This window comes from Lycorma delicatula, chromosome 1 (assembly GCF_047948215.1).
Source record: "Lycorma delicatula isolate Av1 chromosome 1, ASM4794821v1, whole genome shotgun sequence".
NCBI classification, from domain to species: Eukaryota; Metazoa; Arthropoda; class Insecta; order Hemiptera; family Fulgoridae; genus Lycorma; species Lycorma delicatula.
The window spans coordinates 36,341,956-36,356,514 of record NC_134455.1 but is presented as its reverse complement, the minus strand read 5'-3'; the positions used below and the strand labels follow the sequence as shown (position 1 = coordinate 36,356,514).

Here is a 14,559-nt window from a genome sequence, read left to right as displayed (position 1 = left end):
GCACCATCGCCTGACATTATGATCAATGGTCGAGTTATGCCGAAGTGTACAAGTTTTAAGTATTTTGGTTCTATATTGAATCAAAGAGGCGGCTGTGAGCAAGATGTGAATCATCGAATATCACCGTGGCATGGTTGGAGTGGCAGCAGATTTCGGCTGTTCTTTACGACAAGCGTATGCCTCCAAAACTTAAGGACCGAATGTATATGTCCAGGGTGCTCGTCATCTTCAACATCTTCATGACCCTCTTGGAAACGTTTGCACCATTTGTAAATGCTTGTTTTATTCAAAGAAGAATTGCCAAAATCAGCATTCAACATTTCCAATGCTTTTCTGCACTTTATTCTATTCTTAAAGCAAAATTTAATTAAAATTTTTTGATCCATTTTTCCACAAGTTAAAAATCGCCAACCATATGAAAACATGTGTAGCCTTTTTGAAAGCTAACAATAAGCGATCAATATAAATGGCCAACAACCAATGTAAATATATGTACAAATTTTTTTTTTTTTTTGTCTTCAGTCATTTGACTGGTTTGATGCAGCTCTCCAAGATTCCCTATCTAGTGCTAGTCGTTTCATTTCAGTATACCCTCTACATCCTACATCCCTAACAATTTGTTTTACATATTCCAAACGTGGCCTGCCTACACAATTTTTCCCTTCTACCTGTCCTTCCAAAATTAAAGCGACTATTCCAGGATGCCTTAGTATGTGGCCTATAAGTCTGTCTCTTCTTTTAACTATATTTTTCCAAATGCTTCTTTCTTCATCTATTTGCCGCAATACCTCCTCATTTGTCACTTTATCCACCCATCTGATTTTTAACATTCTCCTATAGCACCACATTTCAAAAGCTTCTATGTACAAATGTATCAACAAAACAAAAAAAAAATTGTAATAACTGGACTTAAAAATTCCATGTATTTTTTTTAGCAAATATCATATTAGATAATTCAAACTTTTTGATATCTTTAAATTTTATTACCCTGAAAATTCATCCTCTTAGATTAATATGGTAAATAATAAAAAAAATATTTCATGACAGAAGTACTTGTTATTAGTATTTCATACAAATTGCAGATGTTATTCCATTCTTCTTATCTCTTACTTCACATTGTTGCTCATTAGTTTTTCACACATCTGTACATGTAAAAGTCACCTAACAAACAGTTTATCAATCTACTCACTCAATACCATCAACATACACTATCTTAAATGAAGTCATAATGCCTTCCTTTTGTCATCTTCATGTAAAATTTAAACTAATTTTCCTACCTGGTAAATCCCCTCTTACCTATGCATTGTTGGCCATAAATTTGAGCATTATTTGTAATTATAAAAAATATTTCTAGTGTTGTATAATTTTAATTCATTCAGTTTTATTTTTTTTATAGCTAAATTTTTAGTTTCAATCTCCATAACAATTCTTAACTTTAATGATTGCAGTTATCTAAATAAAAACTCAAAAGCTTGAATATAGGGAAAGATACAGATACCTAATCTATGGAAAATGGAAATAAAAGAGACTAAAACTGAAAAAAATTGTAGTAAATTTCTAAATTCTCCACTTCTGTCAATAAAGCTATTTATGTGCTTCATAAACATAAAAGAAATCTTAAAATATGAGCTGTGTAAATAAATGGGAAATGAAAGAAAATTATAAATTGGTAAAATCTTTGATTAATCAGCAAGTTAAAACAGTTTGGAAAAATATGTGAATGATGTATTTAATTAAGTAGACATCTAAATAGGACTAAAGTGGGAACAAATTACTTCTAACAAGATGTAAGTAATTTTAAAGTTATTACTAGATACTTAAATAGTTTTAAAGAAAGAAATGGGAAATATGAAAATTTCTTTACAGAGAAAGAGAAAATGAATATTATACATATCCTTAACTGTAGAATAGTAATATGATTTTCTATTAATGATAATGAAAATAAATTTTTCCTAAGACCAACCCTACATTCTTATTAATGATTGCATTTAATTAATTATGTATAATTCTTTTCTGGAAAAAAATTTCTATATACATCGGTGGATACTTGCTATAGTTTCTTTGTATTGATACTTGCTATAGTTTCTTTGTATTCCAGTACACACAAACTCACTATGCTGTAACAAGTCTTAATTCAAATTTTTGGATTTTTCAAATTTTTTATGTGACTCCACAAATTCAAAATACTCAACTTAACTGAATTTATTTAATTAATACTGAAAATTAATATTTATGTATTACATAATATATAGAATACATTCTTATACCTAATGCACATACTAATAGCAACAGACCTTTATTTTTAATTCACTATATTATTTATATAAAAATAAATAAAATATATAACAAAGCAGCTTGTTGAATAAAACAATGACCACCAAAATTTTTTTGTGATTTTCAGACTGATTATGAGCAAGTGAATAAACAGCTAAACAAAAGAACAGTGATAGAGAATTTACATTTTATGTACATAATATAAACTCACCCTTTATTGTTTAAACAAGCAGCCATTAAGGATGTTTTCATTCCTGGAGCTGCACACATATCGAGAACAGCTGAACCACATTTTATAGGAACACAACATGTCAGGAGGCAACTTCCCTAAAATATGAACATAGTATACTATTTTCTTTAACTAATAATAAATATATAAAATAATTTATAGCTATTATTTTCTATTCAACAACAAAAAAAATTACAGATTAAAGGAGAACACTTTCTATGCAAAAACAGATAAAATAATAAAAGCTACACTAGATTTCTAATAATAATCAACCTTTGGCAAAGCTATAAAGTTTTTTTGATTAAAGACATCCGTTTATGTACCTCCTTCCTTCCCCTTTACGTATCCTTCACTTCTTTTTCTTTAATAGATAACTTGGAAATTGTGTCAGCTGCTATCATGGTATAACTTACAATTCTATGCGATATTCCAACTTACTAAAACCAGCATTGTGTTAGTCACTTCTTGTTGAGAGCTTAAGGGTGTGGTTCTAAGTGTGGGACTTTTCATAGATTGTTTCCTATCTAGAGGTTCACAGAAAACCAGTTGAATAACCGAGATACTTATCATTTAAAACTGGGATTTCTATACTTTTTTTTACAATCCTTTTTAAACACTCTGGGAGTGACCAGTAATCATCTAGAAGATGTTGCCTCGGTCACACCCTTGTGTCATTGTGTAGATTTTCCACACCTGCCTCAAGTCCCCATATGGGACCCCCATCAAAGTCCCTTCTGGCTCATAGGGGCACCAGACTTACGTTTCTGGATGCCAAAATGCTCCTCTCCAGAAGGGCTACCCTTCCCAGCCCTATCCTGCTCTGGGTCTCGGTATACTTCAATTTACTGCACAATTACTGTCAAGCCTCATTGGCTAAGATGGTTGTTTAATATTTGGAATAAAGCGATTCATTACAGAATATATTTAAGTAGATCAGCGATTAATAATATTGTGCAGCTCCTACACTGATGAAGGCAAGTATCTTCCAAGGGATTGAGGGGGAGATGGATGTTCACATCTTTAAGGAGACTGGGATTCTGCTGGTTATTTTTCTCATTTTATGGTCTCTTTGAGGGTAAATGAACACTTTCTCATTATCTACCATTTTCCTCATCATTATCCCTAATGTTGTTCTGCAAATTTTAGCTTAACACTCATTGAGTCTGAGGTAAGAATGTGGGGACACTTAAGATTTTGGCTACTTACTGCCATCTTTAGGCAGCAATATCTGCGTCAATCCAGATGGATTGACGCAGATATTGCTGCCTAAAGATCTAACCAGGGATCCTGTTTGCTACTCAACAGTTGTACAAAAAGTCTAGCCTGGAGCTGAAATGATCATGAGATAAAGCTAGGTCTCTTAAAATATCTTAATGCATTATGTCTAGATATTACATAGGGGCTCCATAAATGTTCATTAGCCATGTCCTAAACAACTAGTGATGGCACATTTACATCAAACTGTGGTAGTAAGATTATTTTATTTTATTTTTCCTTCTACCTGTCCTTCCAATATTAAAGCGACTATTCCAGGATGCCTTACTATGTGGCCTATAAGTCTGTCTCTTCTTTTAACTATATTTTTCCAAACGCTTCTTTCTTCATCTATTTGCCGCAATACCTATTCATTTGTCACTTTATCCACCCATCTGATTTTTAACATTCTCCTATAGCACTGCATTTCAAAAGCATCTAATCTTTTCTTCTCAGATACTCCGATCGTCCAAGTTTCACTTCCATATAAAGCGACACTCCAAACATACACTTTCAAAAATCTTTTCCTGACATTTAAATTAATTTTTGATGTAAACAAATTATATTTCTTACTGAAGGCTCGTTTAGCTTGTGCTATTCGGCATTTTATATCGCTCCTGCTTCGTCCATCCTTAGTAATTCTACTTCCCAAATAACAAAATTCTTCTACCTCCATAATCTTTTCTCCTCCTATTTTCACATTCAGTGGTCCATCTTTGTTATTTCTACTACATTTCATTACTATTGTTTTGTTCTTGTTTATTTTCATGCGATAATTCTTGCGTAGGACTTCATCTATGCCGTTCATTGTTTCTTCTAAATCCTTTTTACTCTCGGCTAGAATTACTATATCATCAGCAAATCGTAGCATCTTTATCTTTTCACCTTGTACTGTTACTCCGAATCTAAATTGTTCTTTAACATCATTAACTGCTAGTTCCATGTAAAGATTAAAAAGTAACGGCGATAGGGGACATAAAAGTAACGGGGATAGGGAACATCCTTATCGGACTCCCTTTCTTATTACGGCTTCTGTCTTATGTTCTTCAATTGTTACTGTTGCTGTTTGGTTCCTGTATATGTTAGCAATTGTTCTTCTATCTCTGTATTTGAACCCTAATTTTTTTTAAATGCTGGACATTTTATTCCAGTCTACGTTATCGAATGCCTTTTCTAGGTCTATAAACACCAAGTATGTTGGTTTGTTTTTCTTTAATCTTCCTTCTACTATTAATTTGAGGCCTAAAATTGCTTCCCTTGTCCCTATACTTTTCCTGAAACCAAATTGGTCTTCTCCTAACACTTCTTCCACTCTTCTCTCAATTCTTCTGTATAGAATTCTAGTTAAGATTTTTGATGCACGACTAGTTAAACTAATTGTTCTGTATTCTTCACATTTATCTGCCCCCGCTTTCTTTGGTATCATGACTATAACACTTTTTTTGAAGTCTGACGGAAATTCCCCTTTTTCATAAATATTACACACCAGTTTGTATAATCTATCAATCGCTTCCTCATGTAAAGAAAACACATAAAGAAAATAAAATAATGAGATGGTTGCAGTTTTTTTTTCATTTAAAAGTTTCTCCAAACGTCGATCTATGTTAGAAATACATGAAAGCAAATCGTTTTCAAGTGATAAAAGATGATTCGTCTATATCTAGTTTTTAACCCAACCATAGACAAAAAATCCCTTTTCACAGAGGTAAAGGGCAAAAGGGATTAATATTTTCAATGCTTCTATACTGAATTTCCTCACTCACGTCAATGAGCAAGCCAAAACGTATCTAAATCTTTAGATGCGTAATGTAGTTGTAATGTTTTATTGGCAATTATTTCAATGAGCTGGTTGTGAATCTCATCACAACCAATGATAAAATCATTTTTATCTTCCAGGAAATACTCTGCCACAATTTTTAACCTACAGAAACACATATTCATGCTATCTAAACTGCGGTGATAGTGTCTTTTTCACCCTAATTTTTCTTAACATAATCGGGGAAGTGAGTGGAAGCATATCTAAATTTTTGCTTTGAAAGCAAATAATCCAGTTATCAAGCTTCTTAATGAAAGCATGAACTTTGTCTATCATTAAAATTTTTTTATCACTTCCTTGTAAATTCATATTCAGGTTTATTGTGTAAAAATATTGAGAATGGCATTTGTTTATGATGGAAAAATATTATTAATTCATTTTGATATTCCAATTATGGTTTAAACCTTTCCCCTGACTTCCGTATGGAAAAGAAGAGATTTTTTCTTATCGCCCATTTCATTACATAGTTTAGCAAACTGCCTATTCTGTAATAGTTAACTTTTAATAAAATTAACCATTTTTACAGCTTTACAAAGAATTTGTCTGAGATTTTCTGGCATATTTTTTGTGGCAAGAGCATGTTGTAAAGGCAGCAATGCTTCCATTCTGCTCTTGGTAAAAGATGATGTCTTTTTCACACATACGTTCTTTCCTGTTATAACCTTTGCACCATCACTACATACTGCAATTCATTTTTTCCAATCTACTTTATAGTTTTTAGTAGCTTCATAAAAAATTAAAAAGACATTGTCCTGTTGCGTAACCACATATTGCTTTGCAAAACAACATACTTTCTTTGACTGATCTGTCCCTACCACATTCATATTTCACAAAACATAAGAAGTGAAAAATGTTTGTCACATCTGTCGATTCATCAAACTGAATAGTAAAAACTTCACTTGCTGAATTATCTGTTGTGAACATTGGCAGCCATGTCATTGATTCCCTTGATACTCTTGTCGTTAGAAAGCAATTTTTTTAAAACTTTTTTGCTTCTTCGTCTATTGAAACACTGACCATATCAATTGCAGCAGATAATAAGAGATTTTCTGTAATTGTATGGGGTTTGGAGATCTTAGCTACTTTTAATGCTATGAGATAAGATGCTTCAAATGTATTTTTATCAGTATGGCTTGATTTACAAATAGAAGCTTGTTGATTTCTTAAAGTATGCAATTTTCTTTCAAAAAATTCCAAAGATTGCTTTTATGATCCGGATTTAAGTTTTCAAGTGTTGAATTAATTTTGATTGCTTCAAGCTTTCATCAGAGAGGATTTGAAAGCAACAACACACTATGGCTTTCCATCCAATAAAATAAACCCATAATTTAAATAAATGTCAATGTAAAATCATGCCTCTTTGCCAATCGATTCATTTACTTGATGTAGATGGCTCACTTCTTTTTTTCACAAATTTACCTATTTTGCATAAGAATCTAATCTGAAAAAAGGCAGTTACACCATTTAAGCACACAGTAAAAAACCAAAACCTCAATTATTATTATTTTCAATGAAAGTATGCTTTTAAAAACTTAAATAAAGACAGCAAACACACACTTCATTCAAAACTAAACTGACGTTCTGCAATCCCTTACGCCTCTTTTATACTGCTGAGAGCAAGAAGTGTTCAAACATATCATATACATCTTCGATCATGACACTCTAACACAGCAAATATTATGCAAGCAGACCAAATTATAAGCAGCATGTACACATAAAGTTGGAACCAGTAAACTGCTCATTTTAGTATTACATGTATTATTACATTACAGTATTACATGTACGTTCATACCTGTTGCAATCAACATGGCTAAATAGTTTTAACTAGGTTTCATTAGGCTGGCATTAAGGGGGGGGGGTCATGAAATATTCATTATAAATTTCTTTTTACTTTTTGGGGATCGTGGGACTAAATAGATTGAGAATCATTGCACTAAAAGATCATCAACATTATCAACTGCTGGCCTCCATGGTGCAAGTGGTAGCATAGGCCTTTCATCCAGAGGTCCCAAATTACAAAGATCAGGTTCAAATCCCGATCAAGCATGGCATTTTTCATACAGTACAAAAAATACATTTCATATTCCTACACACAAGCTTTGAGTTTTTGTAGTAAATTTCATTAAGAAAAAGAAAAACAAAATTTCCTGCAGACATGTTGGTTTTGATTCATCCATTAATTTTGTATTCATCCATTTGAAATGAAGATGGATTTGTTGCTAAAAAGATCCTTAACTTATAAAGAATAATTTTTACCAAAAGTTAATCTTTTTATGTCAAAAAATTCTTCTGACAAGTTATTTCAGACTGTATTTTTTTAAATTTTATCATATTAATTCTTTCAATGTATTACCCTTCTCTTTGTGAATAAATTACAAAAAATGCGAGATATTGTAAGGTTTTTCATTTTCATCCGGTTAGATATTTTGGCTAACCAAATCCTTAGAGAGTAAATACCAAAAATCATCTTTTGTCATGGCTTGCCATCTTGCAAAATATTTCAGCTTAAGGCAGGATTTGAAACTACATTTCGCTGGAGTTGAGGGGTCGTGAAATATTCATTATAATTTTTTTTTATTTTTTTAGGGGTCATGAAGCTAAAAAGGTTGAGATCATTGGTCCAGTAGTTACACTCGTCATTGCAAAATCAGATGATTTTCAAGCCAGCTGATTTTCAAGTCAAGAGTTCTAAGATTCGAGCCCTTGTAAAGGCAGTTGCTTTTACACTGTGGATACTGGTGTTCTTTGATGATTGGTTTTCAATCAACCACAAATCACAGGAGTGGTCAACCTGAGTTTGTTCCAGACTACATGTTTACCAGTACATTTACACTTACATTGCATCACATCTGCAGCTACATTAGGCCTGGCAAGCCGGTAGCAGTAACCGCATTTGCATATACTCACACACTCAGATTTGGCAGTAACTGGAAAACTGGTTGGAGAAAACAACCTACCTTTGAGTATATACGAGTATATATATATATATATATATATATATATATATATATATATATATATACACACACACACACACACACACACACAAGGTGTTTATAAAAACTGGTTTCAAAAATTCAGGGAATGGTCTCCCACACTGAAACAATTAATCGTATCAAACTGAAATTTTGCATAACATTTAAAATTTTTCATAATTTAAAAGTGGATTATGGTAATGAAACTGTTGACAGGATTACTGTGAATAAATAGGTGGACGTTGAAATTTTGCAAATGTGAAGCTGGTAAAATGACAATTGAGGATGCATCTCACAGTGGGAGACCAGTTTCTATGACTGATGAGAAACATTGAAAGGAGGTGGACGATTTGCTTCAAAGTGACTGGCGAATCATCCAGCAACGCATCACTATTCAGTTAGGCATATCTAAAGAACGAGAAGGCTATATTATCAAGCAATTGGATTACCATAAAATCTTTGCAGGATGGGTACCGCACAAATTGACGGACAAAGACAAGCAGCATCGTGTCAAATATTACAAACAACTTTTACAGCACTATCGTGCCGAAGGAAATGACTTCCTTTTCAATATTGTCACCAGGGATGAGAGCTGGGTACACCGTTACGACCTAGAAGATAAAAGGCAAAGCATGGAATACAGACATTATGAATCACCAAAACCCAAAAAATTCAAAACTCAAGCAAGCCTTGGCAAAGAAACCCCTTTTGACAGTGTTTTGGAATGCCAAACGTGTTTATGTGACCGAGTATCTGGAACGTGGGACGACTGTGAACTCCGAACAGTACATTGAGGCATTAAGACACCTGAGACGATGAGTATGTCACATTCAAAAAACACCATGCCCATAATCTTGCAACATGACAATGCATGGTCTCACACATTGCATGCCACCACAGAGGCTCTCCAAAAGCTGCAGTTTGAGCCTATTCCGCATCCACCATACTTGCCGGATTTGGCTCTGTGCAACTTCCACTTCTTCCCTCATCTCAAGAAGGATCTCAAAGGCAATCACTACACCACTGAAAATGAGGTGAAGGAAGCTGTGGCCACTTGGATCAAAGAAAGTCCACCAGAATTTGTCAGTGATGGAATGCAAAAACTTGTCACACGGGAAAAATTAATCAGTGTAAATAGGGATTATACTGGAAAGTAAATACTGCAGTTTATAGGGAAAGTATTGTACTTTTATTCATTTTTATTTCATTCCAATATCTCTTTTTGTTCCCATGCTACGCATAATGTGCAAAATTTATCAGCCGAGCCTTGTAATGACAAAGTTGTAAAAGGAAGCAGTACTCTTGAAGCTGTAGTATATAAAGTTGGATGCATGTTACACCCAAATCTGCAACAATTTTGTACAATCAAAATTAATTTTTAATGTAGTATCTTCAGACAAGTCAATTAATTCCTCATCCATCTTCTTCGATATACAGTAACTAAATTGCTTTGAAATGGATTTATAATCCTTGTATATTTATCAATATTTTGTATTTATAGGAATAAAAATCAAAATTTTCCTTCAATCTGTCCAAATGTTCAATCAATATAGATATTAATTTTTTATCTGGCATTACTTCATTTTCAGACAACATTTCTGAATCTCTTAAAACAGTCATATTTACAATCCTGAAAAGTCTTAGAAATGTTTTTTTTTTTAAAAAAAGCTCTGATTTTACCATGAACCACAAATATACTAGTTCCATATGTCCCAAGTAATTGTAAATTTAAATCATTCAATTTAAAAAATATATCTGTTACATAAGTGTCACTATGAATAAATATTTCACATCACACAAAACTGTTGAATACTCATCTCGCTTGTAATAATCCGAAAATTTGGATCTTTTTCACAGAGTTCAACAAGTCTCATCAAGATGACTTTGCCTCTTGTTAGCCATTGAACTTTAAGAAGACAGAAGGAAGATTCATGGAAACTTCCTATCTCATTGCAGAGTTTTTGAAATAAATGTGGTTATAATGGTTTGCTCTTGACAAGATATTTAATTTTTATGGCAGTGGTCAAAACAGCATTGACATGTTTTCATATATTCTTGGATATTAATGCTTTCCTATGAATAGTGCAGCGTGTCTATGTTGAATTTTTGAAGTATGTAAGTTACAGCACCGCTGTTTTTACCATACAGTGCTTGTGCATCATTCATAAAAATATTCTGTCATAGTTTTTCCAATCCAGTTCTTCAATGTTATATAACTATCAAGAATTCTGAAAATTGTTTCACCGGTTCCTCGCATGGATTCACAAAATAATATATCTTCAAGAAAATTGTTCACCTATAAAAAATTAGTAAAGCCTATTAGTTGGGACAAACCTTGTACAACTGTAGGTTCAACTAGTTGTAAAGCAAAAATTTCTCTTACCCTAATTCTGCAAGTAAGATGATTTTTACCATTCAGACATTTCATCAATTCTACAAACTACAGTGTTATTTATAAAATATTTATTAAAGTAATTTATTTATAAGATAATTTATACTTTAATATTTATTACTTTCATAATTTATAAACTCTAAAAAATGTGTTATGTGTTAGTTATGTGCATTAGATGTTCATTGTAATTTATAATTCATTACTAAACATAATAGAAACTAATGTAAAGGAAGTAAATATTACTGCTGTTATATAGAATGCTAAATTCTTGCATTGCTTTGCTAATTGTTAATAAAATGAAGCATACAAAATTAATTTTAAGCTTCACTTTTGGTGTTAATACATTTAATTTCATAATTATTTACAAAAACAATCAATGTGAATGACTACATAAACACACTTTATAAGGCTAATTTAAAAAATTAAACTAGGTAAGTAATATTAATAATGCTGCTAATACCATCATTATTACTTACTTTATCTTGAAGTATAATAAATCTTTCCAAGTAAGCAGGGTGATCATAAAAATGTACACCGCTTGGAAATACCAGTAGATTTTTAACATGATAATCTTTAACAAAAACATATTCTTCATTAAATAAACGTTGTTTAATAAGTTTTAAATAATCTTCATAATTATCAGGACATGTAAGTTCTTCCCAACCTTCTCCTTTGAATTTTTCAATAGCATCCTCAAACGCTATTTTCAGTATGTTTATGCGTACATATTTTGGTTTAGAAGCTAAATCAATAAACAAGAAAACAATAAATAAACAAATATGAAATAAGTTTTTTTTTTTAAACAAATCCACAAACACATTCACATGAGAAAAAAAATTTAGTATATACTAAAGCAAATCATTAACTAAATAACTGGTTTGCATTTAGCTCCAGTATTCAGAAAACTGTTAAATTTTCCAAACTTGATATGTCTTATAATCCAATGTGAATATCACTAAACATTTCAAAAAACTTAATGACATTTACTAGCCAGAAAATTAAACAACAGTAGTTTTATTAAAACCCCAAATGTAAAAATTATCTTAGCAAATAACCTGAAGATTAATTACCTGCTTCTTTTCATCTTTTGTTTTAAAAATCGTAAATTTCATGCAAGAGAACAAAAGAATCAAAGCCATACACTTTACCCAAAAAAATACATTATCACTAAAACTAATGTTTTTTTTTTTTGTATAAATAAATTCACAGTATTCATAACTAAACACTGAATAAAATGTTATTTATACAGGAGAAAATTTTTTTTTATATTTAAATGTCATATTTCTATACTCGCGAATGAAAATTTCCAAATCATAATGATACTTTAAAATATTACTATAAAATCTAAACACTGAAGAGTAAATGTTACATAACATTTACATATCAAATTTCTAAGTACTTGAAATTGCAAACTGACTGCAGATTAAAAATATTTTCTTAGGCTCAAAAGGGCAATAAAATACAAAAAAAGGTCTTAAAAATTCAGTATTTTCTCATGTAAAGAATAATTACTTCAACTACTTCAATAACAAGTATATAGGTAATAGCATAACATTTTCAAAGACCATAAGATAAGATACATATGAGTAAAGCCAGAAAGAAGGCATAAGGCATTAGAATGAGTATATAAGTAAATTTGGGCAGAGTTAAAAAATCAAATAGACTAAAGATGTCTCCAGTAATAGACAGATATTGATCATGGTGTGTAATGAAGAGTAGGTTCACAGTTTTAAGAAACTGAAGAAAAGATGAGTAAAAAGGAAAAGAAGTGTAAGTAAATTTAAAACAAAATTATACATCATTATTTGAAGCAAAAAAAAAAAAAAAAAATTATAAATAACTAGAAAGGTTAAATTACTACAAATTAAAATGACTTGCTTTCAAATTTGATAGAAAATTGTTGTCTAAGAAAACCTCTGAGTCAATTAACAAACTGGACATAGTTACCCACAATAGCAGGAACACATACATGCATTACACATAACAGAATCAATTGTTTACAAAACATCTCAAAAAATGTAATGATCAAACAACATAGGTTAAATACATAATAAAGAGGTTTCCTAAATTTTAAAGTAGGGACCATTAAAAACAATTTTACAGTATAAAATAAAAAGAAAATGAACTCGGCAAAGGAAAATCAGCTGAAAGAAAAGTACAGTGAAACAGTACAAGAAATAATTACAAGTTAATTAACACAACTTCAAGAAATAGAAGACCACTTCGGAGAAATTAAATCTAGAAATATTTAATCAAATGTGCACACAGAAAGCTAATACTGCATAGTAAAGAAGTAGCTGACATCTGACAAAAATTCCATAAAAATTTACGATATCTGGAAACATCCATTCACCCAAAAAGGGTGAAACTCTCTCATGATGGGAGGAAAATAAAGAAAACTTAGGTTCTTAATCTTGTTATTCCTTCATGTTTCTGCATTCTGTTAATAGAGAAAAAAAGAGGTTGATTCTTTCCCATAAGCGTATGTTGTTATAAAATTAGTTTATATGTTGTAGAATCATTGCTTTCATGAGCTAACTTCATTGTGCACAAAAAAAACACCATTCACAGTTTCTAAAAGAGAATTTTGTTCTTCAAATATTAAATTTATGTAGTGTTTTCTACTGCTGCTTATGGTAGTTTCAACATTTCTTCTGATATTTATTCCGTATATTTTTATGCAGACAGTTAATTAAGCAATTGTTTTTAATTATTGCACATCTGTGAATTTTTTACAGTTATGAATCTTTATCTCACAAATAAAATATATCATTTAATGAAAAAAATAAAATATCTTTTGATTTTATTGGGCTAAAAATGTGCCACGTGGCAAGTTTTTGATATAATTCTAATCAATCATCGCAAACAATAATAAATTTTACTAAAAATTTGTTCTTTTTGATGATTACATTTATTTTGGAAATGTTTTTTTTTTTTTGTAAATGCCATAGAATGCTCTAGTTCTTAGTCATAACTAAATCCCAACAATATGCACAGAAACTGCAGTCAGTAGTTTCTGTTGAGTGAATATAGGAATAAGCTTCATTAAAAATATTTTGGTCATAGGTTATGGATTATAGTTCACATCCTTTATTTTCAAGGATGCTATTCACAAAGATATTTTTGATCATCAGGTTGTAAGAAAAGACCATGATCTATCAAAGGATCTAAATTATATGTATAAATTTTAAATGTTTGTCTATGTTTATTTCCAGTAAAGAGACAGCCTTTCTTCAATTGTGATTTTTTTTTACATGGAAGTTTATTTTCAAATTCTCAGGTTTTCAATATATATATATATATATAGTAAAAATTCACCAGATGAGTTTTTTTTAATATTTGTATACTTTTGTATTACAATCACAAGCTAGATCTGTAACAAAATACGCAAAAAACCTATTTTCAGTATTTTATGATAAAATTGAGGATCTGCATAAAAATTGGGCTACTCATATTTATTATGTAACATGACTAGTTAATTGTAACATGACTTTGTACATGTTATGTAACATGACTAGTTAATTGTAACATGACTTTGTACATGTTATGTAACATGACTAGTTAAGTGGATGAAAGGCAATGTGAGCTCTATGCCATTTGCTGTCCCTCTTGTATGATG

At 31.0% G+C, this 14,559-nt stretch overlaps 1 protein-coding gene across 1 annotated transcript in view; it reads right to left on the bottom strand.

Moving 5' to 3' along the window:
• Nucleotides 1-14,559, bottom strand: part of Nsun5 (Nop2/Sun-like domain containing protein 5) — an 81,777-nt gene that overhangs the window by 34,817 nt on the left and 32,401 nt on the right. The window contains exons 3-4 of the mRNA XM_075354083.1: nucleotides 11,417-11,682; nucleotides 2,486-2,601 (exon numbers count right to left, since the gene is read on the bottom strand). Coding sequence (XP_075210198.1) covers nucleotides 2,486-2,601; nucleotides 11,417-11,682 — 382 coding nt within the window. The remainder of the gene's footprint in view (nucleotides 1-2,485; nucleotides 2,602-11,416; nucleotides 11,683-14,559) is intronic.